This window comes from Motacilla alba, chromosome 11 (genome assembly GCF_015832195.1).
Source record: "Motacilla alba alba isolate MOTALB_02 chromosome 11, Motacilla_alba_V1.0_pri, whole genome shotgun sequence".
Taxonomy (NCBI): Eukaryota; Metazoa; Chordata; class Aves; order Passeriformes; family Motacillidae; genus Motacilla; species Motacilla alba.
In genome coordinates, this window is record NC_052026.1 from 14,311,289 (window position 1) to 14,338,047 (window position 26,759).

The 26,759-nt window shown below is 44.4% G+C and overlaps 1 protein-coding gene across 1 annotated transcript in view; it reads right to left on the reverse strand.

Moving 5' to 3' along the window:
- The window catches only part of RANBP10 (RAN binding protein 10), a 59,303-nt gene that overhangs the window by 3,779 nt on the left and 28,765 nt on the right, over positions 1-26,759 (reverse strand). The window contains 7 exon segments of the mRNA XM_038148571.1: positions 1,190-1,385; positions 3,281-3,429; positions 4,352-4,460; positions 6,720-6,832; positions 8,466-8,650; positions 13,981-14,003; positions 21,442-21,609. Coding sequence (XP_038004499.1) covers positions 1,190-1,385; positions 3,281-3,429; positions 4,352-4,460; positions 6,720-6,832; positions 8,466-8,650; positions 13,981-14,003; positions 21,442-21,609 — 943 coding nt within the window.

The following is a 26,759-nucleotide window of genomic DNA, read 5'->3' on the forward strand; positions in this document are numbered from 1 at the left end:
ACAGACAGTCCAAGCCAGTGCAGCAAAAATTGTGCAGGCTTTTGAAGACAATTAATGAAACAGGTTCCCTAAGTGTTTGTCATAATTCCAGGTGCAGAACATTTTGCATTTTCCCTTCAGGAAGTGGTGATCCTTGGCATAGTAAAGAGCAGCCAGGTAACAGATAACACACTCAGAGACTGCACAGGAGGGAAATCTTGGCTGTGATACATCCCCAGTCCTTGCAAACAGTGCACCACTGAACACTTAAATGCCCAAGACAGCAGGCTGACTGAGACTGCTGATTAACTACTGATTAACTGAGAAGATCTTACTGGAACATGGGCTCTATATTAAAAAAAAAAAAAAGAAAAAAAAAAGAATGACAAATCCAGCATTATTAAATGATTCTGGTAAATTGAGTCTGAACAAGTGTTTCAGTTACAAGATAGGTGGCCCTCCAGAGGTCACAACTGAGCCTACAAACTGCCCTGCAAGCCGTGCTCAGCACAGCACTTGAAGAATGAGTGCCAGCTGCAATTAGCAAGAGATTCTTTTAATCACAATGACACCCTCTGCTCCACTGAGGCCTCAGACAGCCCTGCAACAGCAGTGTGGAGAGTGAGCCCAAAGGAAGCTCAGTTTTCACCACAGCTCACTCTGCTCCACACTCCAGAAAAGGCAGCACTGAACTGCTGGATCACCCGTGGCTTCTTGGAGAAGGGAGGCTCAGTCTGACCTACTGTCACAGCATGAAACAAACTGCTGCTGGCTCAGAGGCTCACCTGGAAGGAACAGTGCGACAGGCAGCCCAAGGAGATTACACAAAGGCAATGCACCAAGCCATTGTGGCCTGAGCTGCTGCCTCACACAGCACAGGGCAGGAAAGCTGCTCAGCAGGAACAAGTGCCTGGCTGAGGCAGCAGGAACAACACCAGGCTGACTGGGAAAGCTTCTGGGCAAGCTATCACACTGGAATCCAAAGGCACCAGTGTAAAACAAGAGCATCATAATATTCCTTATGAGATGAACCTCAAGTGTGAGCCACAGCAGGGGAGCCAGAACAGGTTTGTGTGGGCTGAGTAGATATTGTAGATAACAATATTGTTCAAAAGGACAGGACAGATGCCCTTCTAGCTCCTTAGAAAGCAGACTGAGACTTTTCTCACCATGCCACCCCCCTCAGGTGTCTCCAGAGGAAAAACAATACCTGGTTTCTTGATTACTCGTACTACTGTGCTGCTGAGATTTGGTAGAATCTGTAGAATTGGACTCCGAGTAGTTCACAGATGAAGGGGAAGAGGAAGAGGAAGACGAAGATGATGAACTCAGTGTTGGGTATTTACTGTGACTCTGTTTACTTTTTGTGGACATGACTCCATTGCTACAGGTTGGACTATCTGCTCCTGAAAGCCAAGAAGAAAGAAAAATGAGACCAGACTGACAGCGTCACTCTGTTGTGGCCTCAAAGGGACAGAGCAAAATAAGACTGCAGATCCTAAATTATGGTTTATTATTCTCAAATTCAATGGGGTTTAGAGAAGACACAAATGAATATAAAAGGAACCCCACTGCTCACCAGCAACATCTGAGCTTCATGAAGTTCTTAAAATGGGCTGTAAATCAGAGATTGGCAGAAACAGTTCACAAGTACAGAAATTATTGTTGAAAGCAGAACAGCCCAGGCTTTCCACAACCTATCTAAAGTTAGGGATGTATGTGATTCACACAACACTCAGCAAATAATAGCAACCCTCTTAAAGAGCACAAGCTAACCTTCCTTGCTCAGGAGAACAGAAATCACAGAGAGTCAGGCTTGAAATTTCACCTGCTCCTCCACAAAGAGTGCTTATCAAGCTGCAGAACACACTGACACAAGACACAAATTCATTACCACAAGTTTTATATGGAATCAGAATTGACAGGGGCTAAATTTTCTAAAATATTTTAGAAAAACCTCATTATGGGCTTGTCTTCTTCATATATTCTTTCCTAGGCAGCCAATATTGATCACAGGACCTTGGCTAAATGATGCGACCTGGCATGGCTGCTCTCCAGAAGTGATGGTGATATATCCAAATTGATCAGCTGATCCCACAATTATGTTTATAGCTGGGAATGTATTTCTTTTTTTCTATCACAGGCACCACAAAGATTCAAATGGGCTATTTTGTGTGTTTTTAAGACAAAGACAGAGTAGCCTGCTCACAACAGTTCTGCTTCATCTCTGAAATGTGCTCTGATGAAATTATCACTCTTTTGAAAGAACAAGGGCTGACAGAGAACTGTGGAAGGTGATGTCCATGTGTAGAGACAAATATATATATAAATGCTGCCTTGCACTGCAGTTGCAGATATAAACATGGGTATTACCAAGAGCTTTTATGGACTGATGGGATTATTCTGACTACCTTGTCAAAGAAACACACCCAGGGCTTCCCATAACACAGCAGAGGAAAACAAAGATACTGGCTTGGAAAGGTGAATGACAGCTTGGAACTATTCAAGCTAATTGTCTACCTTTTCCCTTAATATTTGCCTGTCCACAGTTTGTCACCTGTTTGTTTCCCAGCAGTGGGAATACCAACCCAAAACACACTCAGATGGCTGTGAGCAGCTCACAGCTCAGTGAAGCAGCTCAGCCTGTTTCCAAGGGCTCTGCAGGTCATTTCTCCTGGCTCACTCCATCTCCAAAGCCACAGTCAGTAATTACCTAGGGAAGATATCTCAGGTGTCCCCATTTATCTTGTTCTTTCCACTTCAAAACCTAAAGTTTAATTTCCCAAACTCCAAAGAGCTGGGTTTTACTGGAACAGAACTGTTCCCTTCTCACATGTTTACAGCTTGCAAGGTAAAGTTCGTGGGGTAGGAAGAAGCTTTTGTGCAGCGCATCCCTCTGACCTTTTGCTTCATTGGCAAAGCAGCTTCTGCTCAGTTCTTTCTGGAAAGCAATTCTTTTGCAGACTCCAAGGTACAGAAAACAGGCTTTGCTTTCCAGACCTCCTTTCAGCACTCCATCAGTGAAACACTGAGTCACAGGTGGCTGCAGGAGAAGACTGCCTTCAAAAGCTTTATTCTGAACTAATCCTGCTCTGCAGACAATTGTGGAAAATAACTAATGCAAAAGCAATTCTGTGACAGTGGAGAGACACCCATGGCAAAAGAAGATCCCCTCAGCTGGGGAAGGACAGGAGAGGAAGGTTTCAGAGAATAACACACAGAAACAGCAGGCAACGTTAGACACCACCACATCCACCTTTGCCATCTGCTCTCCTCCTCTGCAGACACAGGACACACTTACCAGTACTGTGGACGTGTGAGTTGCTGGATCCATGTCTAGGACTCAAGCTGGGGGAGCCGGGGTAGCTGTCCTGGGAGCGGGGGCTGCGGGCGCTGAAGCAGCGCACCTCGCTGTCGGTGCCGTTCACCATCTCCACGAACTGCCGGCACCTGAGTTCATGGGAGCAAGAGGGACAAGAGGGGGCGTGACAGCCAGGATGCTCTGCACTCAGCCTGCCCTAGGGCCCCACTGGGCAGCTCCCAGAAACTTTCAAAAAGACATTTCAGACTCCTGGTGCCTCTGCATTGTGAGCGCTCTGATGATGCTACGGAGGAAGGAGTTTGGAAAGTTCACTTTTGATGCTAATGGATAGTGAGATATTCCCAAAAAAGCAAGTTTAATTCCACTGTGCTAAGAAAAGTGTTCCTTTGCAGCTTTCACCTCCAGCTCTTCTGCAGGTACTCCAAAATTCAACCGTGGAAGGTTTTTTTCAGGGAGAAGGTACCAAATCTGTCAAATACCATCATTCCTTCACTACTCCATCAACCTAAAAATACTGGTGGCCAATGGAAAATAGAGAAGGAAGAGTAAAAAATGCAATATCCACAGTGAGGACAGCTCCTCATTTAGCTTTACTGGGAATTGTCCTCATATGTCTCAGAAGTCTGGGGAGAACCACTCTGTACAGCTGGGAGAACTGGGACACTTCATCCTTTAATCTCTACCTAGACAGCCCTTTCCATACATCTGCCTTTCTAGGAACCTTCACAGACACTGACACTGCTCCAGCACTGCAGGATCTCCACAAGAGCAGTAAAGAAACTCCTCTGAAGGACTTTCTGGCAGTCAGCAGAACTAAAATTCACCCACCTATGCCTGACCTCATGAGGCAAAGCTACATTGGGTCTGAGCAGCAACAAAAGGGCTACATCTATGGTGCTACAAGCACTGTGCAAAGGACTCCCAAAGGCAGCTCAAACAGTTTGAATTCAGAGCAAGGTGTGCAGCCAGACTGGATGTTTAGACAGGTTGTTATTCCCTCCTTCATTTACACATTTCAGCATTAGGGAGCATAAAGCTTTTCATACTTACTTTAACATGAAGAGCAGGTTGGGGTTATGTTCTAGGAGGCCAGGATAGAGCTGCTGGGTGGCTTCTATAGCCTCTCCCACTCTGCCTGCTAATACTAGCTTCTGTATTCCTGAAAGCAAAAGGAGACCTGGTGACACACAGGACCAGCCCACAGGAACAGCCAGAAGAGCTGTCTCATCCATTCCATCCAGGTCCCCACGAGCACCTTGCACAAGGGCTTGGGGGAACTGGAGACCATACTTGGTTTATTATGGATTAGGGGGAGGAAAACCTGTGAAAATGTGAAAGGATCTTTTAATAGCAAAAAACCATGAGGAGTAGAAGGATCTGAAGGATGAAGTAAGTGGGTTGGGATGCTCTTCAGTCACAGAGCTCTGCAGCAATGGAAACAAAAGCAGGACATGCCAATTGGATGGAAACAAGGAGGCTGCTGGGGAAGTGACAATTTCAGAGGCCAAGTTCCTAGGTCACCCTCATACTACATTCTCTGTCTGGTTCAAGCCTGGAAGCAAACATTTGGCTCAGTATGAGATATATGGAGTACTCTTAGAGGGTCTGTGGTGTTAAATCACAGCACTGCTTCCACAATATTCCTACCACTAAGCAGAAGTAATTATATCAAGAAAACCATGTCTTGAATAGAGAGAAGTACCTGCTATTGACTACACTAGAAACAGCTCAGTGACTTGTACACTTCTAGGAGGTGCAAAGACACAAGGCAGAAGACACTTTTCACACTGGGTGTTCATGTCTGTCCCATGTATGTTCCTTCAGCAGGTCAGAAGGCACAAGTGCAAAGCTCAACTGGAGATTCCTGACAGCTCAGAGAAGCTGCTGATCTACAGACACTCACATTTCTCTTTTCTAAGCGTGCTTAGAGATAAAAATTAAATGTACTTAAAACTAAAACTGCCTTGTTTTTCCAGCACTCCTTATGAACAGCAGAGGGAAGGTTTGGAATGGCCCGTGAGATGCTTTGCAAGCAGGGCCTCTGATAACAACAGTCTGTGGCTTTTGCAACGTGTTGGAGCAGTTGGAAGCCCAGACTGGTAAATCTTCATTAACAATCCCAGCAACAAACTGTAATGACTTGTCTTGTCTCCCACTTCTCAGTGTCTATCTGGTTGTTATTATAGTTGAAATCTGGAACCAAAGCCGTGGCTCTCACACCAACACAAGAGCTCTCAGTTCACTCTCTTGCACGTCCATTTTCTCGTCTCGCTGCTTCTGACAGCTCTGCTTTGCCTTGTTTGGCAACTCTCTTTTTGTTTCCCCATCTGTGTTTTCCTCACACCTTTTATTCAAGCCCCAACTTCAGGGCTCTGTACTCCTTCCCTCCATCTGCCTTGTCACCTGTCCTCAGACAAAGGAGCCCGCAGCATCTCGCGTGCCTCCCATCAGGCTCTGCCAGTTAAACCCCCGCCACTGGGAGCACTGGCTGGGGTCAGGGTTGCATAATGCATGACCTGGAAAGCACAAAGCCCATCAGCACTAACAGGCTGCAACTGCAAGTTATTTAAAAGCAGAGTCCCCAGATGAACCCGACTGCTGGCTAAGCACATGCGATGTATGGAGAGCAAGGCACAAAGGGGCACAATGCTCTGATACGTAGCAGTCACACGAGAAGCAGCTCACAAAGGGAAGGGAAATGTACAGGCATGTGGCCTGTATTCACCAGCCAGGAGAATGCAGAAAACACACCAGTGTTCTGCCACTCTGCAGGCTGAGCCTGTGAATAGAAAAGTTTTTTAAAAAAGGTACAGCAGGAGAAAGCTGCAAGCCTTATTCTGCAGGACCAAAAGCGCTGACAGCCCCACCAGCTGAGAGATGAGCCACTTGGGAGCAAACAGTAGCAACCAAAACAGACACAGAACAGAAATTCTTCACTCAGTGTGAGCTTAACACATTGGCTGTGAATTTGAAAACCCCTCAGCATGTAAAAGTTACCTGAAATCACACTGTGCAGAGGGACTGAAGAGTCCTTAACTGGGAGCTCCAGTGAAACCAAATGGATGTGTCTGAGTCCCCGTGCCCAGGCTAATGGACCTGCCCCTGCTGCACAGCCTGCAGTGAAGAGCTCACATCCAAAGGATGTCTGGGGCACAATGATCTCAGCTCAGGTAAAGGCCAAGCACAGCAGACAGGGACAGGAATGAACAGGGCAGTTCTCCAGGCAAAGATGGCAGAGGGTGGAGAGCACGCAGTGGTGATGGGAAAAGCGCTCCTAGCAGAGACTCCCAAGCTCTGCTCCAGGCCAGCAGACTGCTGTGCACAGCTCTGTGCTCTCACGGGGTGACTTTCACAGCACTCACTCCTCTGCAGAGTCCCAAAGGGAACACACCTGAGGAGTGACACCCGAGAGACTTACTTTGTCTATTCTTTATTGAGGTCTGTTCTTCCTGGATTGTGGTGTCTGTGACTCTGGCAAAGGCAGTTGCTGTTGAACAGTACCCATGATGAACCAAATATGATGAAACCATACTAGAAAAAAAGAAAATACAAAGAGATGACAAGGTACAAGTGAAACAGAGTCCTTACACTGGAGCAAAAAGAAACCAACACAACAGAAGTTGTAATTTCACTGAGAAACTCAGCTTGCTTATGACATAACCAAGGTTCTACTGCTGGATCTAAACTGTGTGTATTTACAAGACAGGCACCTGGTCCTCTGCAAACAGGAGGGAGGCTCTAAATTCACTTTACAGAGTGGAAAAAAAATTAAGAACCTCAATGCATATACAGTATTTATTTATGACTGCTGTCCAAGGGTCACTTGTAAGGGCTCAATACTGTGTTACTGCCAGTGACATCCTATACAGACATAAATCTGAACCTTAGAGAGGTTCATGGCTTTCAAGTAGATCTTAAAAAGAAGAAAAGATTCTGGTGCTGAATTTCTTCCATCACTTATTTGCCAGCAATTATATCTTTAGTAGTTCAATCTCCTTATGAATTCTGCACAGATACTTTATTCTGGTGACTTTCAGCATTGATTTTTAAAACCATTAACACTCTTTGAAGCTGTATTTTTAAAAAATCTTGAGGGAGGGAGTAGTATGACTGTCAGAAAACAAACACAACAAAACCATCTTCCTGAACAGACCATTTCTAACAGACTTGTGCCTTCCCAGGACACAGTGACTCAATGTTAATGCTCACTGTATTTTAACAAAATCTAAAAAGCCAGCAACAGGACTTCAAAGCTTCTCAGGATGAATCTCAAAACAGGCTTCTCATGATGAAGCTGGCATTGATCTGATCAAGTCACAGCTCAAAGCACACACTCAACCTGGCTACTTTCAGTACAACAAAGAAGTATTTTATGAGTCAGCAATCATTCTTAGGCATAACATTGTAGGCAGCTGTATAATTTTTGGAAGTTGTTTTAAATACAAGTGCTTCTGCCCAAGAATTCTTTAGGAGGAGCTCCAGAGTGGTGACCCTGACAATCCCACCATGCACATCAGAAGAAAGAATTCTGGAGCACACAAGGAACAAACACAGGGATGAATTACTCCCACTGCAGCAGAATCAACAGCTCTTGTTAAGGGAGGTCCTGGCTCTCTAATTTGGTCCTATTTTGGAAGGCAAATAGCAGCATCAATAACACTCCTGACCTCTGACAACTCCTGCCAACTGTTTTCATCAAGTTCCACTCAATCCTTTTTGCAATGAGAAGTGCTTTCAATATTCATAAATTTATAAAATGCCATAATTGTGCTTTCAGTGAGGTTTGGAAGCCTTTGGTTTAGGCTGTTTCTTGCTCTTTCATTTCTGAATTCAGCCGACTTACACACTGGCTTTTCTCCTGCGTTAGGAGTGTTTATGGTGTCTTTCCCCTCCTGCAGTGTATCACCCCAAAATGTATGTCCTTCCATTCCTACAAGCTTCCATACAATCTCTGGCTGAAAACTTCTCCCATATCTTTTACATTTGAAACAGCAGCAATCTACACAGGAAGGACACTTAAACAACAGAACAGAGGATAAAACAATCTGAGCAAAGTGCACAGAGTGGCAATTTTTGCCATAAAAGAGCACAAATTAACACTTAAGAAGTATTTGAAGTATTCCTAACAAGAGGGAAGAAGCTGAACAGCAAGGCAGTGACTTACTTCTGCAGCATGGCTTGCCACTCTCCCAGCCTGTCTCCTATGGGAAACCTCTTAATGGTGCTCTGGATCTTCGCCCTCCACTCCCTCATGTAGTCCTCAATGTCAAACACAAAGGGCTGCTGCCCAAAGTTGGCATCCACGATCTCTCCTGGAGTCTGGAGACCCACTGTAGGGTAGAGGTTTGACTGGGAAGGAAGAAACACAAACCTGCATTAAACACAGCTGTCTCCTTCTGGTTCCAGTTACGTGGTTTGGTAAAACCAAAGAGCTGCTCTTTAAACTGAAATAAATACAATGGAATTGGAAGAGGCAACAGCCCTTTGGGTACTTCCCAAAGAATCCTGTGACTTACTGTGCATTTATGAAAAGTTATTGCATCAAACCAGAACAATGGGTTCAATCCCCCAGCAGCAGCCTGGGATTGAGGCCATGACTGCTGGCTGTGGATGGCACTTCTGGCTTAGTTTTCTACAATTTCTACCAAGCTTCAAGAGCCAGCAGATAATATAACAACAACAACAGCAATAACAATGACTAATAATAATAATAATAATAATAATAATAATAGGTGCGTAATCTCAATCAATGGATCTGTGTATTCCCTCCTGTTTCAACTCAACTCTTTTATTCCTTGGAAATTGTTATCTCAGTCTTGTACATCTCTGATGAAAAGGGAACAGTGGTGGAGCTCTGAGGTTAGGTCTTTGATGATCCCAAGATGCCAAGACATTCACACAAGAAATTACACTACTGATAGATTAATTTCATTGTAAGAATAAGTCTACAGATACAAATGGAAGCTTTGACCCATCATCAGAACATGAGGAAAATAAAAAGGTTACCACCATAGAAGTGGCCCTAAAATTCAGCCAATAATTCAGCTTCTAAGGATGATTTAATTGAAAATAAGTGTTCAAAGTGTATCAGAAGTTCTCTGAATTCATGCTAAATTAAGAATAAGTTAATGGATACAAATGGAATCCCTAAGCCCACTTAATTGTTGGGAAAAGAGAAACAGCATCAGAAAAGGTACAGGGATGCCTGGTTCTCATCATTGATTACATTCTTCAAAAGCATGTTCCATTCACTGTGAAGTTACTTTTCTGCAGCACAAATTACCGTTCTGTTTGCAAAACAGACACAAACTTCACTAATTCTCTGCTTCACACCATGTGCTGAGAATCTGCAGGGTGGGGGAGAAATCTCCCTTGTACCACTCAGGAACTGTTTGGTGTTGGTTTTTTTTCCACTTTACTCAAAAACAGTGGAGCCAGAAATGGACACTGGGCAAGGCACAGGGACACTTGTATGGAATTGAGGCCTGGAAGGTGCCTGGCTGCAGTGCCTTGCCCAGGGCTGAAGTCCAATCAGAAACCTAGGATGACCCTCTCCTCCTCTACAGCAACAGACATGGGCTTTCCTACAATTATCTGGAAAATTTCTTCAACTTCTTCTTCCCTGCTGCAGAGATGAGGATTATTTAGGCCTGGAATGAGTTCCAAGAGGGACTGCAGCATCCCTGCTCTCATTTTCAAAACTGAACTGGTTAAGAACCTGACCAACCTCCTCTACCTTTGAAATTATCAAACCTCAAACAACAAAGGAAAGAAATGAATCTATAAATACAGGCTGGAAATTGAAAACAGAGATCAGGATGACTGATTTACTGGTGATTCACTACACCTCCTTTCCAGTTCCCACACCAAGGAAGTCTTTAGGTCAGAGATGTGCAAAGTAAATACAGCATGATGAAGGAACAGCTACCAGAGGAAAATGCTGTAATTACATTTAGTCCCTCCATTCTTCCAAAACTGGCTGACATGGAAATATCTCTAATGAGGGATCAGATATTTTCCACAGTCCATACTTCAGACTTCTTATTATCTTCTCAGTATCTTAAACCCAAGGGCTTCCAAAGCCAGGAATCAGACATCCAAAATACTTGGAAGTTGGAAGCAAACCCCCCCAATTTTGGCTATGCTCATCTTGGAGCAGAGGCTGCCTACCCTCTACATTTCTCAAATCATCTCTAAGGTAAAATTCCATTTTTTCCATGCGGGATGTGTTGTCTCTGCTTAGCAGCTGTTGGGAAGTACATGTATCCCCAGCACCCTGCCAGATGCAGGCAGACCCAATCCCAGAGCCCACTGACCCAGGAGATGCTTTTCCTGCCAAGTTCTTCAGGAACACCTTCCCCATGACATCTGGCCCACCTCTTGCCTTGATGTTGGCCACCAGTTACAACCCCCCTTGCTCATCTTGACCTGGTTTCTAACCCCCTTGGCCCTCTGCACTCCTACAATCCCACCCCGGGCTCTTCTGGGTTTTTTTTTCATCTCCTATGATTCCTTCAAACCTCCAGGCAGGATAGACCTGATCCAGGCTTGTGTAAATAAGAGTTGGGCCTGAACACTGACTAAAACTGGAAAAAAAAAAAAAAAAAAAAAAAAAAAAAAAAAAAAGAAAGAAAAAAAAGGAAACTCCCTCTTTTCCTCTGTGGGAATTCACTCCTATTTCAAGCAGTTATTTTGGTTTTAACTTCAGCCTAAGCTAAGCCAAAATGTGTTTTTTCCTATCACTGTATTTTTGTACAAATGAAAACACCCTTTAGAGGAAACTGAGACAAGCCAAAGCAACTATGTTTCAACATCTGTGTCTCTGGTTTTCAAATTAAAGTATCCATTCCAACTTCCTAATATTGTGAATTTTGCAAAATATTGCTTTCACCGTTTGCCTCTGAAAGGGGAATTTTGGAACAAGCATTTCAAGGAAATTATTTCTAATCTGGCAATGTTTTGAAGGGTGAATTTAATTCCTTGTGTAACCTCACAGATACGTCAACCCTCAAATTTATGCTTGAAAATTGCAGAAGTAGTGGGGTTTACTGATGGGTGTTACGAGTCAGCTCCAACACCCCTTAGGCTGTAATGCAAGGAAAAGCTCTCCCTTAAAGTCCCCCTGGAGGGGTGAGTAATGAGGAATGGACCAGAGCCAAAAAATCCACGTGGAGCTGCTCAAACCAGAGCACTTCAAGGGTCACTCAGGTAAGTTTGCTGTTCCCACTCCTGTTTGCAGTTAAATTTTCAGAACTGCAGCTTTAGCAGGTGAAGAACACAGACTCTACAATGGATACTTTCTTTTCTTTACCTTATAATCAGTGGATATTGTGTTTGAGCCTGGAACAGAGAACTTTAAAAAAATGAAACCTGCAAGTGATCAGCTTCATATTCTCTACTGCCTCAAGAATTCTAAAATATATGACAGACTTTAAACCAAATTCTATCTTGGGTTTGGCATCCCCTTCTTTAGGAAAGGTGAACCTGAACTGTTTGGAACAGCCAATAATCGATGGGCCAAGGGAGCAAAAAGAGCACATGGAATACATTGGCACCTGCAACGGTGAAGGAAGAAGGCAGTAATCCAAGGGAAGGATACTGGAAAAGAGAATGCTGAAGTCAGGTGTAGGCACCCTTAGGAAGCTGCCAGCAGAGCAGCAGAGTGACTTAGCATATGCAGAGGGATGTCCTAGATCCACATGGAGGCAGAAGTCTCCCATCCTTGCTCAAATCCCAGTTAAGAGGTAAAAAGAACCCATCAAGCTTCCTTCCTCCTCTTTTTGAAGAGGAACTATCTTGTGAAGGATAATTCTCAATAGTAGGAGGCCTACAGGGCATCAGCTGCTCTCTCTCCTGGCCCAGAAAAGCAGAGTTATGGATTAGCTGCTGCTGTAAAAGCCAGAAGGGGATACCCCAGAAAACAACTCAGCAACCTGGCTGGTAAAGGTACAGAGACCATTTACACACCAGTTAACCACTGGAGATTCCACCACGAGGCATCTGCCAAAACCTACCCTGGCCAGATCTCCCGGTTTCACACGAAGGCATCTCCTCTGCACAACACACACAGACAAACAAGCCTGAGATCCTGTGAGGATCCTGACCAGAGCAGGAAACAGCAGGACAGGGAGAAGCCAGGGGCTCAGGAGAGTTTTGAGTTCAATCTCAGTGGCACTGCAGGACCTCACTGCAGCAAACAGCCTTCGGTCTGCTCTGCCTCCCCAGCTGCCCATCCCCTGTGCCTACCAGAGACTCAGCACAGAGGAGAACAGCTTACACGTGAACATTAAATGTCTCTGTCAGCCCACTGGGCACTTCAGGATCAACAGGATGCAAGTTAAGCTAAGCAGGACAGGGAATTTTAAGCTGCGAAATCTGTTCTGTGAGGCTGCACAGCAACACTTGGGCAGTAAATGACAAAGCAGTGGTACATGTGCTGGACACTATTTTTGATTGACAGGAGCCTAAACAGCCATTGTCCATCTCAAGATGGAGACTGCTCCTGTTGCAGAAGGGGAAGCAGGCTAACCAAATGAGAAGACAGAGTGGTGAAAAAATTAGGAGGAATATGGGTAAATCTGTGACAACTACTGTAATCTATATCCAGAGGGAAAACAAACAGCACCAAAAATGAAGGGGTACATCAGAGAAGCATCTTCTTGCTGTGGATGCAAGGTTAGCACAATACCTCACTCCAAAAGGTTAATCTTCATGGAAAGGCAAATTATTCTTGTACTTTAATAAATTGTACTTGGACCAGGTGAATGAACTGCTGTGACACAACCCACATAAAGAGTTTCTGGTTTAGAACACACTGCAATGTTAACAAGTTCAAAGACCCTAGGACAAAAAAAAAAAAAAAAAACAAACCCAAAAAAAACCACCTTGTACTGATGTGAAAAGGCCAATCAAACAACTGCAATTTAAATGCAGGCTGTAGTTGGGATATGGGAGAAATCTGTAAAGCCCTAAATCCCATTAGTAAGGTCAACAGGGAGTGCTGGTCATTATTTCTCACAAACAAAAATCAGAGGAACAAGATAAATTTTTTGACAGGAAATATGGAACAAAGCAAAGCAACCTTCCTTCCACACAACAGGGAAGTCAGCCAAGAAAATGGATCACTTTGGAGGTCTAAAAAAGTTATCAAAACTAAGAAATTTGTCAGAGGAAATTGATTTGGAGTCCTGTGTATGAGAGATGGATGTAGTGGATGTGTTGGTGTATGCCTGACCTGAGTTTACCTTTTTTCACTGAACATATCCTCCTTGTCCAGAAACACTTGGGTCTAGAAAAGAGGGAACATTTTCTTGTGCTTTTGTGAAACCTGACTAGGTGTCAGTGTAACTATGCACATGTTCTCCTCCTCAGAGTCAAAGCTGCATTTGGAAGACAATGACCTGTAATAAAGTTTGCATCCTTGTTTTAATTCCAGGAGAAGGAGCAACATATTCTTAGAGGTGGTGAGGGATGAGAGGAGGCATGTGAGTAGCCCACAAACCCAGTCACAGGATTAAGAAGTTTCAGAAAAAGGAGCATCCACATCATTCAGTAATGTGTGTTAGCATGTTTTTTTCAACAGGGCATCAAACAGCAAAAAAAAAAATCACACCCCCACACTCTTCCCCCTCCCTTCTGTTTGCAACCTTACTTAAAATACTGAAAATAGGTGTACTTACAGGGAGGTCTGTAAAGGCTATACCTGTAGGGGGAAAAAATATTAGAATTAAAAAGACAAAGGATTTTTTTCCCTGCTTGCCTTCATCCTTAACATTACTGCATTTCAAATCCCAGCTCTGATCCTTCATTTCACTACCTCATGTATTTAGAAGTAACTTCCTTCCCCAGTACCCTCCTCTGCAAGGTTCTGCATCTGCAGAAAGGTTCAGGAAAAAGCCTAAATGTTTTCAACATCTCTCCCAAAAATTTGATTTTCTAAAAGCAGCTCCTCTTTCCTTTGCTTCTCCCTCTGTTACCAGGAAGGAGTTGGTCTTCAAGACTCACTTTGGTGTTAGAAACAGAGTTTTAGTATAAAATTGCTTTGGTTAGGCTGTAACTGGTTCTTCTTATTAGCCAGAGAAAGAGGAATGAATATTCAGCACTTGGCATTACAGCTGGGGAACAGCCCTGCAACAGGACCAAGCTGCAGTCAGGAGCCCCTGAGAAACTGTGCAGAGAACAGCCTCATCCTCAACTCAGCTGATACAGCTCCAACCAGAAAAGATGGAAAAAAGTGTATGGTTTCCCTTTTTACTGACATCTGGCACATCAGAAAAGAGGTATTTCAGCTGAGGCAGCCATTGCTTGGGATGGCTAATGGGGTTTTGACTAAAGAGAACACTCACCACAGCCAGGCTGCCCCAGGCACAGCTCTGCATCTCATTTAGGTGCAGTTACTGCTCCAAAGGATGGGGCCTCTCCTGCCACGGGTGGGATCCAGCAGCACAGGGAGATGGATCAGCCAGAGCCAGCAGATCTACCCCCTCCAGGATTTGGGTCACCCTCACCAACAGCACAGGGGACACTGCTGCCATCACCTCGTCAGGCTCAGCTAAATCCAGACTTCAGCTAACATTCCAGGAGTCGGTCTGGAAGCTGCAGTCTTCCCCCATGTGTGCTCCCAAGAATGCTTTCCTGTCCCCAGCCAGAGCAAGGCTGGTACCCACACAAGGACACCCAGTTCTCACACACGTCCCACCTCTCCTCCTTCCCTTCTGCCTGGCACTGGAAGGCACTGCAGAAGCAGGAGAACACCACCCTCTGCTTTTAATTTTAGGACTATTTTAAACCAGAGCTGCAATGTAACGTTACCAGATCAGTCTGAAATGGTAATTTAAACCAGTTTTAGGAGTCAAGATAGGAAACAAGTTATTCAAAACAGCACAGATCTAAATCAAATGCTCGGAAAGAAATCCTGAATATCTTACTAAATAAACAGCCAATAAAGATAAATGAACATCATGGCAGATAGTCAGTATGGTTTAATGAACATCCTGGCAGTGTGGACCTTGTTTATTGAGCACCCTTTCTACAACCCAGCCAAAGACTGTGAGCACAGGTGATGTTGAACACGTCGCTGAGGAAAACATTCAGTAAGCATTTCTCTCACCTTGTCACTTTACCCAGATATTGCTCCTCACTCAAACCTTTTTTTCACTTAGCAATTATTTTGCTCAGCTGGATGAAAGCTTGTTTTCCTACCCTTATAGCAGAATGAGGCCAATCTCCTTGAGCCTGCTGTCCACTGGATCTTCCTCTGCCCCCAGCACCTCTCAGAGCCAAAGGTGGCCAGGCTTGTGTATTTGTGTGGCTGGAAGCTGCTTCCAGCACCTGGACAAGCACACGGTTTTTGAATGGACTACAAGGTGGGTAGAAAATTGCCTGAACTGCCAGGATGGAAGAGTTGTGATCAGCAGCTCAAAGTCCAAGAGTTGTCCCTCGGGGATCAATGGCAGGGCCAACACAGTTCCCTGTCTTCACTAATGACCGGGACAATGGGACAAACTGTGCACCCAGCAGGCTCACAGGTGTCACCAAACAGGAGAGTGGACAATAGGCTGGAGGAAACAGTGCCATAGCTGGAGAAATGATCCAGCACAAGCCTCCCAAAGCTCAATAAAAGCAACCCAAGAGCCCTGCCACCAGGCTGTGATACTCCCAGAAAACAGGACAGGATGAGGCTGACTGGAGAGAAAGCAGATCTGCAGAAAAGATTCTGGGTCCTGCTGGGCAACAAGTTGAGCAGAAGCCAGCAGCGGGTCCTTGCAGCAAAGGACATCAACCACATCCTGAGTTGTGTTAGTGAGGATGTAGGTTAAAGGATGGGATTTCTCCCTTCTTTTCCAACACTGGTGAGTCTACACTTCAGTTATGATGTTCATTTTAGGGCTCCCCAACACAGGACACAGTGAGACTGGAGTGAGTCCAGCAGAGGCCAGCAAGACAAAGACAGGCCAAGGGAAAAGTCTCTGTTCAGTCTCAAAAGCATTAAGGCAGACACCTATTGCTGCCTACAACTGTCATGTAGGGGGGTGTAAAAAAGGCTTTTCTCAGAGATGCATGGTGGCAGGAGACAGGAGGCAACACAGACAAGCTGCAACATGGGAAATTCTAATGAGAAAAATTCAGTATGAATTTCGGTCAAACACTGAATCAGGACCAGAAAAGCTCCCTGGCGATCTCCATTCTTGAAGACAGTAAAAACTTAATGAGATTCTGAGTAACATGATCTAGTTTGGGCCTGCTTTCAGCAGGGTGTTGGATACTTGACCTCCAGAGATCCCTCCCAGAGAAAATAATTCTATGATTCTATAAATAAACTTACTACATTGCCTTTACAATGAGACAAATGCATGTTTTCCACATTCTGTTATGTAACTCACACTAATAAAATGCTTTATGCAGACAGCACTTGGTCTGTTGCACAGACATGTCTGCTTAGAGTTTCTGCATCTGCACTGCTACACACCTGCATCAGGAAAGCCAACAGCAGAAAGTGAAATAATCACAGCTTGAATGTGACACTGTTTTCTTTCTCTGCAGCCCCTCCAAAGCCTGGATCCAGTTTAAAATCACAACCTTCTTAAAGACTTCAGGACTGGACAAACCAAGAGGTCAGGAAGCAAGAGCAAGTGTGTGAAGGACCTCCCCTCTAAGTCCATGAAGTTAATGAGATCATCAAGGCAGTGACATAAAGACATTAAATGAAGGTTCAGTGCTAGGGTACAGTGTGATTGACATTTTCACCTGCCAAACAAACAAAGCACTTCCACCTTCCATGACTGCACTTACACATGACCCCATGCACAGAACGTGTTTGTGGACCTTCCAGCCCATCTCCGCTCTCCACCGAGCACCAATCATCCTTTCTGCCTCACAGCTGGCCACCTACAGAATTCAATTTGCACAAGACAATGTACATTTGGTAATCAGCCACAGCACTTCACTGCCTCCAGCATCTGTTCAGGGAACTGTGATCCAGGGGATCCTTAAGCACTGCTGGTGGATTGCAATGAACACAACTCCTTCAGCAGTGCGGGCATCCTAAAGAGCAGACCAGGAAATGCCAGCCCAGGAAAATACTTGAATACTTCTCCAACATGCTCCCAAGGAGAAGCACTGTCAAACCTACACAGTTCTACATGCCCTTGGAAACAGATCCTCCAATCAGGCCATTGGGTAAAACTGCTCATGCAGAGAACAAAACTGCTCATGCAGACTTGGCTGTGGCCAAGTCTGGTATTTTCTGTTCATTCTGGTAGTGAATGAGGGTGGTGAGGCCCTGGCACAGGTTGTCCAGAGAAGCTGTGGCTGCCCCATCCCTGGAAGTGCTCAAGGCCAAGGTGGATGGGGCCCTGTGCAACCTGGCCTAGTGGAAGGGGTCTCTGCCCACAGTGAGGGGTTGGAATGACATGATCTTAGAGATCCCTTCCAACCCAAACCACTCCAGGATTCTATGGTTTTAAATCTGAATAATCTGAAGTCTTGGTACGAACATCCCAATGCTCTTGCTGTCTGCAAACTTCACTTGAAGCTTTGGGGTCAAACCTATTGAACCTGGGACTGACACCTGCATGTCTCTCACAACAGGTTTCTGCATTACTCCTAATGCTCCCCCTAGCCTCTAAACTGGTTGCAGAATGGATATTTTACTTTTTAGGTTAACTTGGTCTTTCCAAAGCCTGCACTAGAACTCAAACTACAGGAAGTTTTCTATGCCAAGACTTCAGAGGGTTGCATGCTCTTTTTATAGCCCTGCTGCTCCATTTACCTTGGTCTGCTGTCAAAGTCTGAGATCTGAGACACTCTTACATTAGTCCCTGAGCAAACTCATCCACTTAAACCCAGTGATCTGCAGCAGTCACATTTCCTCCTCGTGTCCTGGTCCAAGACTTTCTGCTTAATGGCTGGTGCCCCAACATTTCTCCCTTTTTCTCTCCAAATTCACTCTCATCACACTTCTAGCCACATCTCACTATGTTTTTTACTGCCAGGACTCTGCTCAGAACTTGTCAAAAGTGTTTCATCAGCAGCCAGAAGACATTCAAGACATTTTCCAGAACAGAGAATTAAGACTACATACGATGTCAAACAGTTTTCATGTGACGTCTCCAAATAAAGTTCAAGACTTAGCTCCAACCAGAACATCCAGAATTTGTGATGGCCAAGAAAACAGTTCTTATACAGTGCTCCTGATGGATCTGATTAAATGAAAAAGTATGGAGACAATGGAAGATAATAGTTAAGCAACAGAAGAAATTGCAAGGAAAACAAAAAGGGGGTGTCTAATTAATAGATGAAAAGGAGAGGACTTAAATGGTGAAGAGCGAATTAGAAAGACAAAGCTACAGTAATTCCATCAAAAGAAAGACAAATTCAAACTCTGAAACCCTGCTCTCAAGCTAACTGGCCTCACAAAGGGGCTGATTAGCCTCATGCATATTCTTGGCATCTGCAGCAGGATTACACAATTACCTCATCTCCTAGGAGGAGACACACATGGCTTCCACAGCTTCATGTCAGGGAACACCTAGAAAAACACACATTCATCCCCTTCCTGGTAAACCCTGGGTTTACACCACACAGAAATGAGATTCTCAGGTTAGTGCTAAATATCATGGAAGTTCAAGAACTTCAAGGAGCCTCTTCTTACAGGTAAGAAAGCATTCTGACTTCCAAACAAATCATTGCTCCTGCCTCCATCTGGCCTTGGTTCCTCTGCTGATCCTGTCTCAGCCCCTCCTCACATCTCTGCTCTGTGCCCACGAGGAGCTGTGCAACCCCTGGCCAAGGGGCTCCTCTCCTCAGCATTGCACTGAGCACTTCTGGATGTTTATTTATCAGTGGCACAAAGAGACACTGCTGGCCCTCACCAACAGTCTCCTCAGATGAGGTTTTCATTCTGCTTCTGTAAAAAGGCAGCAAAATGTTCCTGCAGCTTTTGTGGGGTCACCCAGCAAGGCCTGAGCTCTGCTGCTCCCTTCTGCACTTCCATCCCTGTCTCCTCTGACCACACCATCTCTCCTCTCTCTATCTGTACTATGCCACTGCAGCTCAAAGAAAAGCTGCATCACACAGGAGCCAGCTGTGAATGCTAAGGAGAGGCTTCTACCTGTCCTCTTCTCAGACAGCTCATGCCTTGTACATCTGAAGAGCTCAAGAGGACACCAGGGGACAGCAATGCTTACACCTAATGCTGCTCTCTAAGCATGGTAACTTTCTTGTTAGCTTTCCTGTTTCTTCCCACTGGCATTGCTCACCACTGGGGTAGGCTGGTCCTCAAGGGGCCATTCAATGTCAGATTAGAAAAACACAAGCTTTCCATCCAAAAAAGCCCCATCTTTGAAGGAAAAGGAACACTTCAGTTTAAGAAAGGAAGACTAGATAACTTCTCTGCTGTAAACAACTCTGAATGTCCCAAATCAAACAAATCTCTGAGCAAGGACACGAGGCAAAGAATCAGAGGGTGGTAATGAGAAATAACACAGAAGTTACTGAACTGGACTCTTAATTTGGCTTCATCTGCCCAGACACCCAGGCACAACACAGTCCTGGGTACAAAACAGAGAAGGAGAAAGCAGCAACTTTTCAACTGATACAGCTTATACTGTGGAGACTCTGGTCATTAAAAAGAAATTAAATTTCAAATGAATAAACTTGTATTCATTAAATAGAAGCCCTGGCCTCCTCCTGTCTCTCACACTTTTGTTATGATGAAAAGTAACAGCACCATCAGAGTGAAAAACAGTGAGGCTGGAAAACCACCCACTTAAACAACAGAAAACATCCAGAGGAGCACAGCACAAACCACTACAGGGAAATACAGGCTAAAAATCAAGAACAGCGACTAAAAGGAGACATTTCATGAAATCTTTTAAACTATTTCATTACCTCAGTTGCTCTCTCTTGTTTTATCTTGTCTCACTCCTAAGCAAAAGCTCCTGCTCTACACCATCAGCTGTTGCTTTCAAGCCTCTACTTGTCTTACCAGTACTGGACTGACACGGGCAGCCTGAACAACCCCAGCTCTCCCAGCCTTTCCTCCTAGGACAGATGCTCCAAACCCTCCATCACCTTGGCAGCCCTTTGCTGGACTCTCTCCAGTAAGTCCATCCCTCTCTAATACTGGGGAGCCCAGTACTTTTCCCAAGAACTCCCCAGAAATCCTGTACTCTCCAGGCACACACTGCACTCCAATCCCACTCCTTCCTTCAGCCCAGCCAGTAACTCAAAACATCTTTGCTCTGTTAAGTGTTTTAAGCAGGGTATTTTTGGTATTTTTCTACCAATTTAATCTTGAATTCAACAAAGTAGAATTGACACAGCAAGGAGAAGCAAAGGAAAGGAGTGCTCATCCCTCCCTGCCAAATCAAATGAATCCTGTACTACAAAAAGTGAGATGAACCTACAAAAATTTACCGCACATCTTATGTGTTAAAAAAAAAATACAAGAATTTATCTGAGGTGGAGAACACGTCATCCAAGGAAACGGTATTTTAGGGGAAAATGGCCAAAAATTTCTATTTTAGACAAATAAGGTATGACAGATGCCTGGAAAACATCTGAGGTATTAATTTGGGCAAAATTTTTTCGTCCTTAACTTTAAGACAGTTACTGAAACAAGTGTGCAATGAACCAAATTGTAGCTCAATTCTTAAGTCAGACCACTCTTGTGCTGAATTAATGTCTGGCTTTGGGAATGCTCAGACCAACGTGTTGAGGCTTTCAGATGGACAAGTCCCTTCAAAAATGAAGACACCAGTACTGTGCCTTTGCAGGCAGTTGAACAACACACTAATTAAACTTCCCACTTCTTCCCTTCTTTCCCTCTTGTCCAGCCATTAAACATCTTATCCAACCTCCCACCTCCTGTGCAACAGCAGAGGAAAGCAGAAGAAGCTGTGGATGAAACTCTAATACATCTAAACAAACTGAGTAGCATGGAAACCATTTTACTTGCTGGAAGCATTTCTGTCTTGGAGCCAATTTACAACTGCTGACAGCTGCTGAGTGCTCTTTTCCTCTGCCATTTTAACCTTACTCACAGGTGTGGCACAAGAGTTACAATACAGCAAAGTATTAAACAGCAGCAAGAGCAGGGCTGGAACATCCCTCTCCCGAGAACACCTCCCTTCACCTACCTAAACTGTGGCCATTTTTTGTGTAGAAGCAGGTGTTGTTGATGAGGTTGACACAGCAGCCAATGACGTCTCCAGTGGTGAAGGTGGGGCCGTAGGGCTGCCCTGTCCCCGAGGAACAGAAGGAGTGCCCATCATCACCATGGTACCCATAAGAATGTTTATCCCATCCTGCAAAAGACAAGGCAAAAGAACAGGAGAGCAGTGAAGCCAGTCTAGCAGAACCACATGGAACTACTACAACTCTCAGGACACCATTCTCTGTGAGAGTTTTAAAATTTGATTCCCACTCCTGATTCATCCCAATATTAATTTTCACATACCGATAACTGAAAAGAAATTAATGGTCTTTAATCAGAACACATCATTTGCATTTCAACACATTTCTCTTTTATCTTGCCTGAGGTGAAACAAACTCCTTTTGTAAAACACTTGTGTTTCCCAAAAGCAAATTCTTCCCACAAAAGCATTTAACAAAGTAATTCTCAGACAGTTGCAGCTCTGTCTGTAAGTGATGTCACAGGGGTAACAAATGGAGAGAGGCAATTTTTGCATCCTCAAATCTTTATTTGATAAGGATTTCTATGTTTGCATTGGGATACATTATTTCCTGCTCTGCAGACAGCTTAAAACACAACGCTCAAATGTCAAAGGGCAGTTCAATGCAAAGTGGTCATTTCTAATATTAATATCTTTTATTTCTTCTGCCAGTAACATTGTGCTAAGGGTTACAGCTGCATCCTGCCCACTTGCTCTTTTCTATATATCCCAGTAATTTCATTGGGATCATTCCTCTGAATGGCACAATCAAAGCCACATCTCGTAGAGGGACAGAGTTCTACCAGAAAGTGATATAACATTAAAACCAGACACCTGTGTTTTATATGGATATGGCTGGATCCTTAGGGAAGCAAAAGAAGGTGCTTTGGCCATCTTCTGACCTTACACACCCAAGGGTGGTGCAGATACTGTTAAATGTGGAATGATGGCTCTGGCAAAGGGACTATGCAAGAAACACAGAGACTGTGCAGGAAATGCACATCCTGCAATGAGGCACAAAAAGACTGAGCACCCTGAGAGCTAGAGAGCAGAGCCCTGCAAAGGTGGGCTGGAGCATTTCTGTGAGCCAGGATTTTCCTCCAAAACCAACAACAACATGAGTGCACTAGAAATTCAGTCTTGTAAAATAGTGCTACAACACTGAGGCATCAGCACCCACATGCTAAGGGTTTCTCAGAAAAGCAGAAAACAGTCAGGGCATGTCTAAGCCCTGTTTATTGTACCACACCAAATGAATGCCAGTGGGAAAGTCAGGGAATGCAGCAAGACTGAAACATGGCACAGTCCAAGATTTTGGACCTCAGAGCAAACTTTGGGAGTGAAAGGCATGAAGGACTCCCAGCAAAATCTAGTCTAGAAATGGTGAGTAACTTCCTTTATTTAGTCCCACACATCCAACAGGAACAGACTGAGATGTCCCAAGAGTCAGCTCCGTCTTCCCTCAGATCAGCTCCAAACAGGCTGCTGACAGTAGCACCAGTCCTGTTTCAAATCTTCATGAAAGACAGGGACAACAGCACAGGCAGCACCCTCAGCAAGCACAAAAACGATGCCAAACTGACTTGCCAAAACAAAGGAGGAAGTGATAGGGGCTCTAGAGTCTGTTGTCAAACTTTCACTGCTAAGACTCCATCCAGTAAAAATATCATTGAAATATTTCTGAATTTTTAAAACTGTGGCTCCTTTCCACTATCCCTTTTATTTGCTCTGTTGCCATCACTGATCTATTATTTTAGTCTCCTCAAAACCAGACCTGTTACTTGAGTGTCAATTCAGAACTTCTCTAACGGAGCTGTTGGGAAGTTATAATTCAGATGATAACTTAAATCCATTTATCTCTTAACGTACTCATAATACAATCCAAATGCACATTTCTAGATCTTCTGCATACAAAACATCCCTGGCATTACAAAGCACCTACCAAGAACCTGTCATCAGCAGCATCTAAGCAGTGAAGTGCTTACACATCACATACTGGGTAAGGCTCCCGTAAGAAACACAACAGCGTGTCCAGCCATGAGGATGAGCTCACTAAATGCTTGGACCAATGCAGACATTACTGGTTCTGCAGTGTGAGAAATAAAGGTTTCATTACCTACAGATCACAGCTGATCCTACTGAAAAAACCCTCCTCCTGCTCTTTTATGACTTGAGCTTCACAGTGTCAGTTCTTGCTGCAGCACCAACAGTGGTGGGGAACTCCAGTGAGAAGTGACTGAATAAAGACCTTGAAGACAATGACAAACGTGGTACATACACCAACAATGCCTGAAAAAAGCTTCTTTTGAATCTTATTTTCCCCACAAAACCACTAACGTAACCAGTTAAGGAAATTTGCTCACCCAGCACTTTGCTGATGTCATGTAGAGTTTACTTTTTCAACTCAAATGTTGTGTAGTGCTGAACCTGGACCTGGCACCACACTAGGGGCTTTAAATCTACACTGTCAGCCTTATCACATCACCACGGTCATCTTAAACAACAGGCCAGAGTTGTTTAAATGAACTTACTGTACTCACTGTAAACATAAACGGAGTGGCATTAATTGTATGCCTAACCTTAAGTTATTTATTAATAAAAAACAGATCTTTATTCCTAAAATTCTGCCCAAAATAAACATGAGGGCAGTGGCATATGGATAATTCCAGCACTGGCCAGTTTCAACCAGCCTTCTGAAATTTCCTAATAATCTGAGCTAAAAACAAGAATCAGCACTTCTAGTATTTCTAGGTCAAAGTTTTCTGGGCCTGTTGATTTAAATAGTGCATCCCTATTGAAAGCATTTGGCATTATCCTGGAATACCAGCAGAGTGGGGAGGGAGTAACTCACCACATGTGTTTTGAAAACACAGACTCCAACTTTTCTCAAAACACTTCCTGAAAACTTGGGCTTTTTCTGCATCATTAACAATTTGCTATCGCCACCTAGGAATAGGTCCAGCATATTACAACCTCCTCTGGGACTCCCACGACACCCTTTGAGCCTCCAGTGACCCAACAGCTTCTTCCTCTACAAAATCCAGCAGTGCTTTGATAAAGACTGAATCAGAACTTCCAGAAATCCCTCCCCACAGCTGCATCTGCAAATTCTCCAGACAGTTTAACCTCTGTGCCACTTGTACTCAAGTACTGCAGAAGTCACTGCTGTGACCTGGAAGGCAGAGATGAGGTGATACCCACATGCTCTTAAAATGGCTGTCCCTGTGGGACAGGGGATCAGCCTGGACAAGGACGCTCTTCAAGGAGAGAGACAGCAGAAGTACAGGATATGCATGTTTCACACGCTGACTGAACAGCATTACCACTCTCCAGCCACCTGTAAGCACAGCCAGACTGAGCCAGATGGAGATTCTGTTCACTCAGTACTCCTGGAAGGATTTTGTTTCCATTAAATTGTTCAATCCTCTATTAAGAACATATAAACACTCATATCATTCACTGTGTCCTGCAAGAAGGGGTTTGACAGCATAACTGCAAGCAATGAAAATGTGCCTCCTACTACTTGGATATATCCTGTAGTTGCACAGGAGAGGATGACAAAGTATGGATGTGGTGTCTCCAGAACATAGATCAGTATGCAGATCTCTGCAAAATCCCCCATAATGATCCCTTTTCTTGGGTGATGACTCCTAATTTATTTAGCTATTTCCTGCTTTTCTCACCATCATCACCTGAACCTTCTCTGGATTTAGTGTTGCTTGTGAGAATGGAGATGAAGGTGTCCCATGGAGGAGGGAAGCAGGTTGCAGTTGTTCTCTGCACTGCTCCCAAGCCCTCTCCACATTAATCCTAGCATTTTCCCTTTATTGCCCTCTTTACCACTGAGCTGATGTTTCCATGAAGTCATTGTCATCACTCCAAAATGCACCACTGCTCTTGTAACAACGCTCCCTTTGCACAGATTCTCATGTGCACCTCCCCGTCGGGGCAGGTCACCTCAGCTGCCTCCCACAGCTTCCCCCAGCACCCCTCACCACCCTCAATCTCACAATCCTCAGCAGCCCACTCCAGGACAGAGAGGGGCAGGCAGCTGCTCCTAAGAAAACCCTGGGAGAACCCAGGCATTGACAGTTTGTAGCTGGTAGCTCATTCCAACAAGGCTGTTCAAGGAACATCCCATTTTGGTCTCTTGGTCGTAGCTATGTCTAGAGCAATGGACACTCAGCACCCATGTGCAGTTGGGGCCAAGTCTAAAAATTCTCAAGTGCAAGTGCAGATTCCTCTCAAAATTTCAGAAATCTGGACCAAATTGGAGAATGTTCTTTTTCTTACGAAACACAGGTCATGGACTCCTGACGGACAACATAGATTGAAATCAAGTGAGCTTAGAGTGGCTGCAGGGTGCAGTTTACAGTTCTTTCCTTTCCCTACCCCATCCTCTCTTCAAAAGCACAAAATCATTTGAAACAGGGGAGACAGGCAGTGAACAGAAAGGATTTGGCCACCTGGCCCATGGCAGTGGTCAAAGCAGAGCCTCAATGTCCTGACTCTAAGACTGTTCTCACTACAGCTCATTTTGAAGCAGCACTTTGAACATGCAAATAGAGAATCACAACCACTACAGGTAGGACTTCAGCAGCTACTGAGCAAAAAGAGGGTAAATTTACATCTCTTTGAATTGAACTCTTCAACACCCAAACTCAAAATATACCTATATATTTACTAACAAGATGCAGAACAGCTCAGATTGTGCAATCAAAAAATGGGAAGAAAAACAAAAACCATGAGTAGGGCTTGGGAGGACATTTTTGTATGTTCAACACCAAACTGAAGCTCAGTTTGGCCTGCTAACAAGAAAAATTTGATATGCTGACCTTCTTGGCAGACTACCTTGATCCCAACACATAGGGGAAAAAAATGAACAGCGAGTTCCATTGCTGCTGCTTGATAAACAGGTCAGAATTATGCAATGCCAGACACGTGGCAGAAAGGACTTGAGTTACTTCAGGACACAGTTACAGGATAAACTGATAAACACTCACTCTTAAGCAAGCACTAGAGTTAGATATAGTGTGCTACTACTATCCCTGACTGTCCTACATCTGTCCCTGCTCAATCCCAACTTTCTCACTCAATGTCAGCCTCGCCTGTTCTTGACTCTTTGGTCAGATCCTGATTTCTGTACCTGAGATCAGACTCTGCCTCAGAAGGCAAGTGGGAAGTGGCTCTGTTGAGCTGGGTGACCATTTACATCTCAGCACCACAGAAATAACATGGTGATTTAGTTCTCTGCTTCAAGAGCCCCAGCAACGAACACAGAA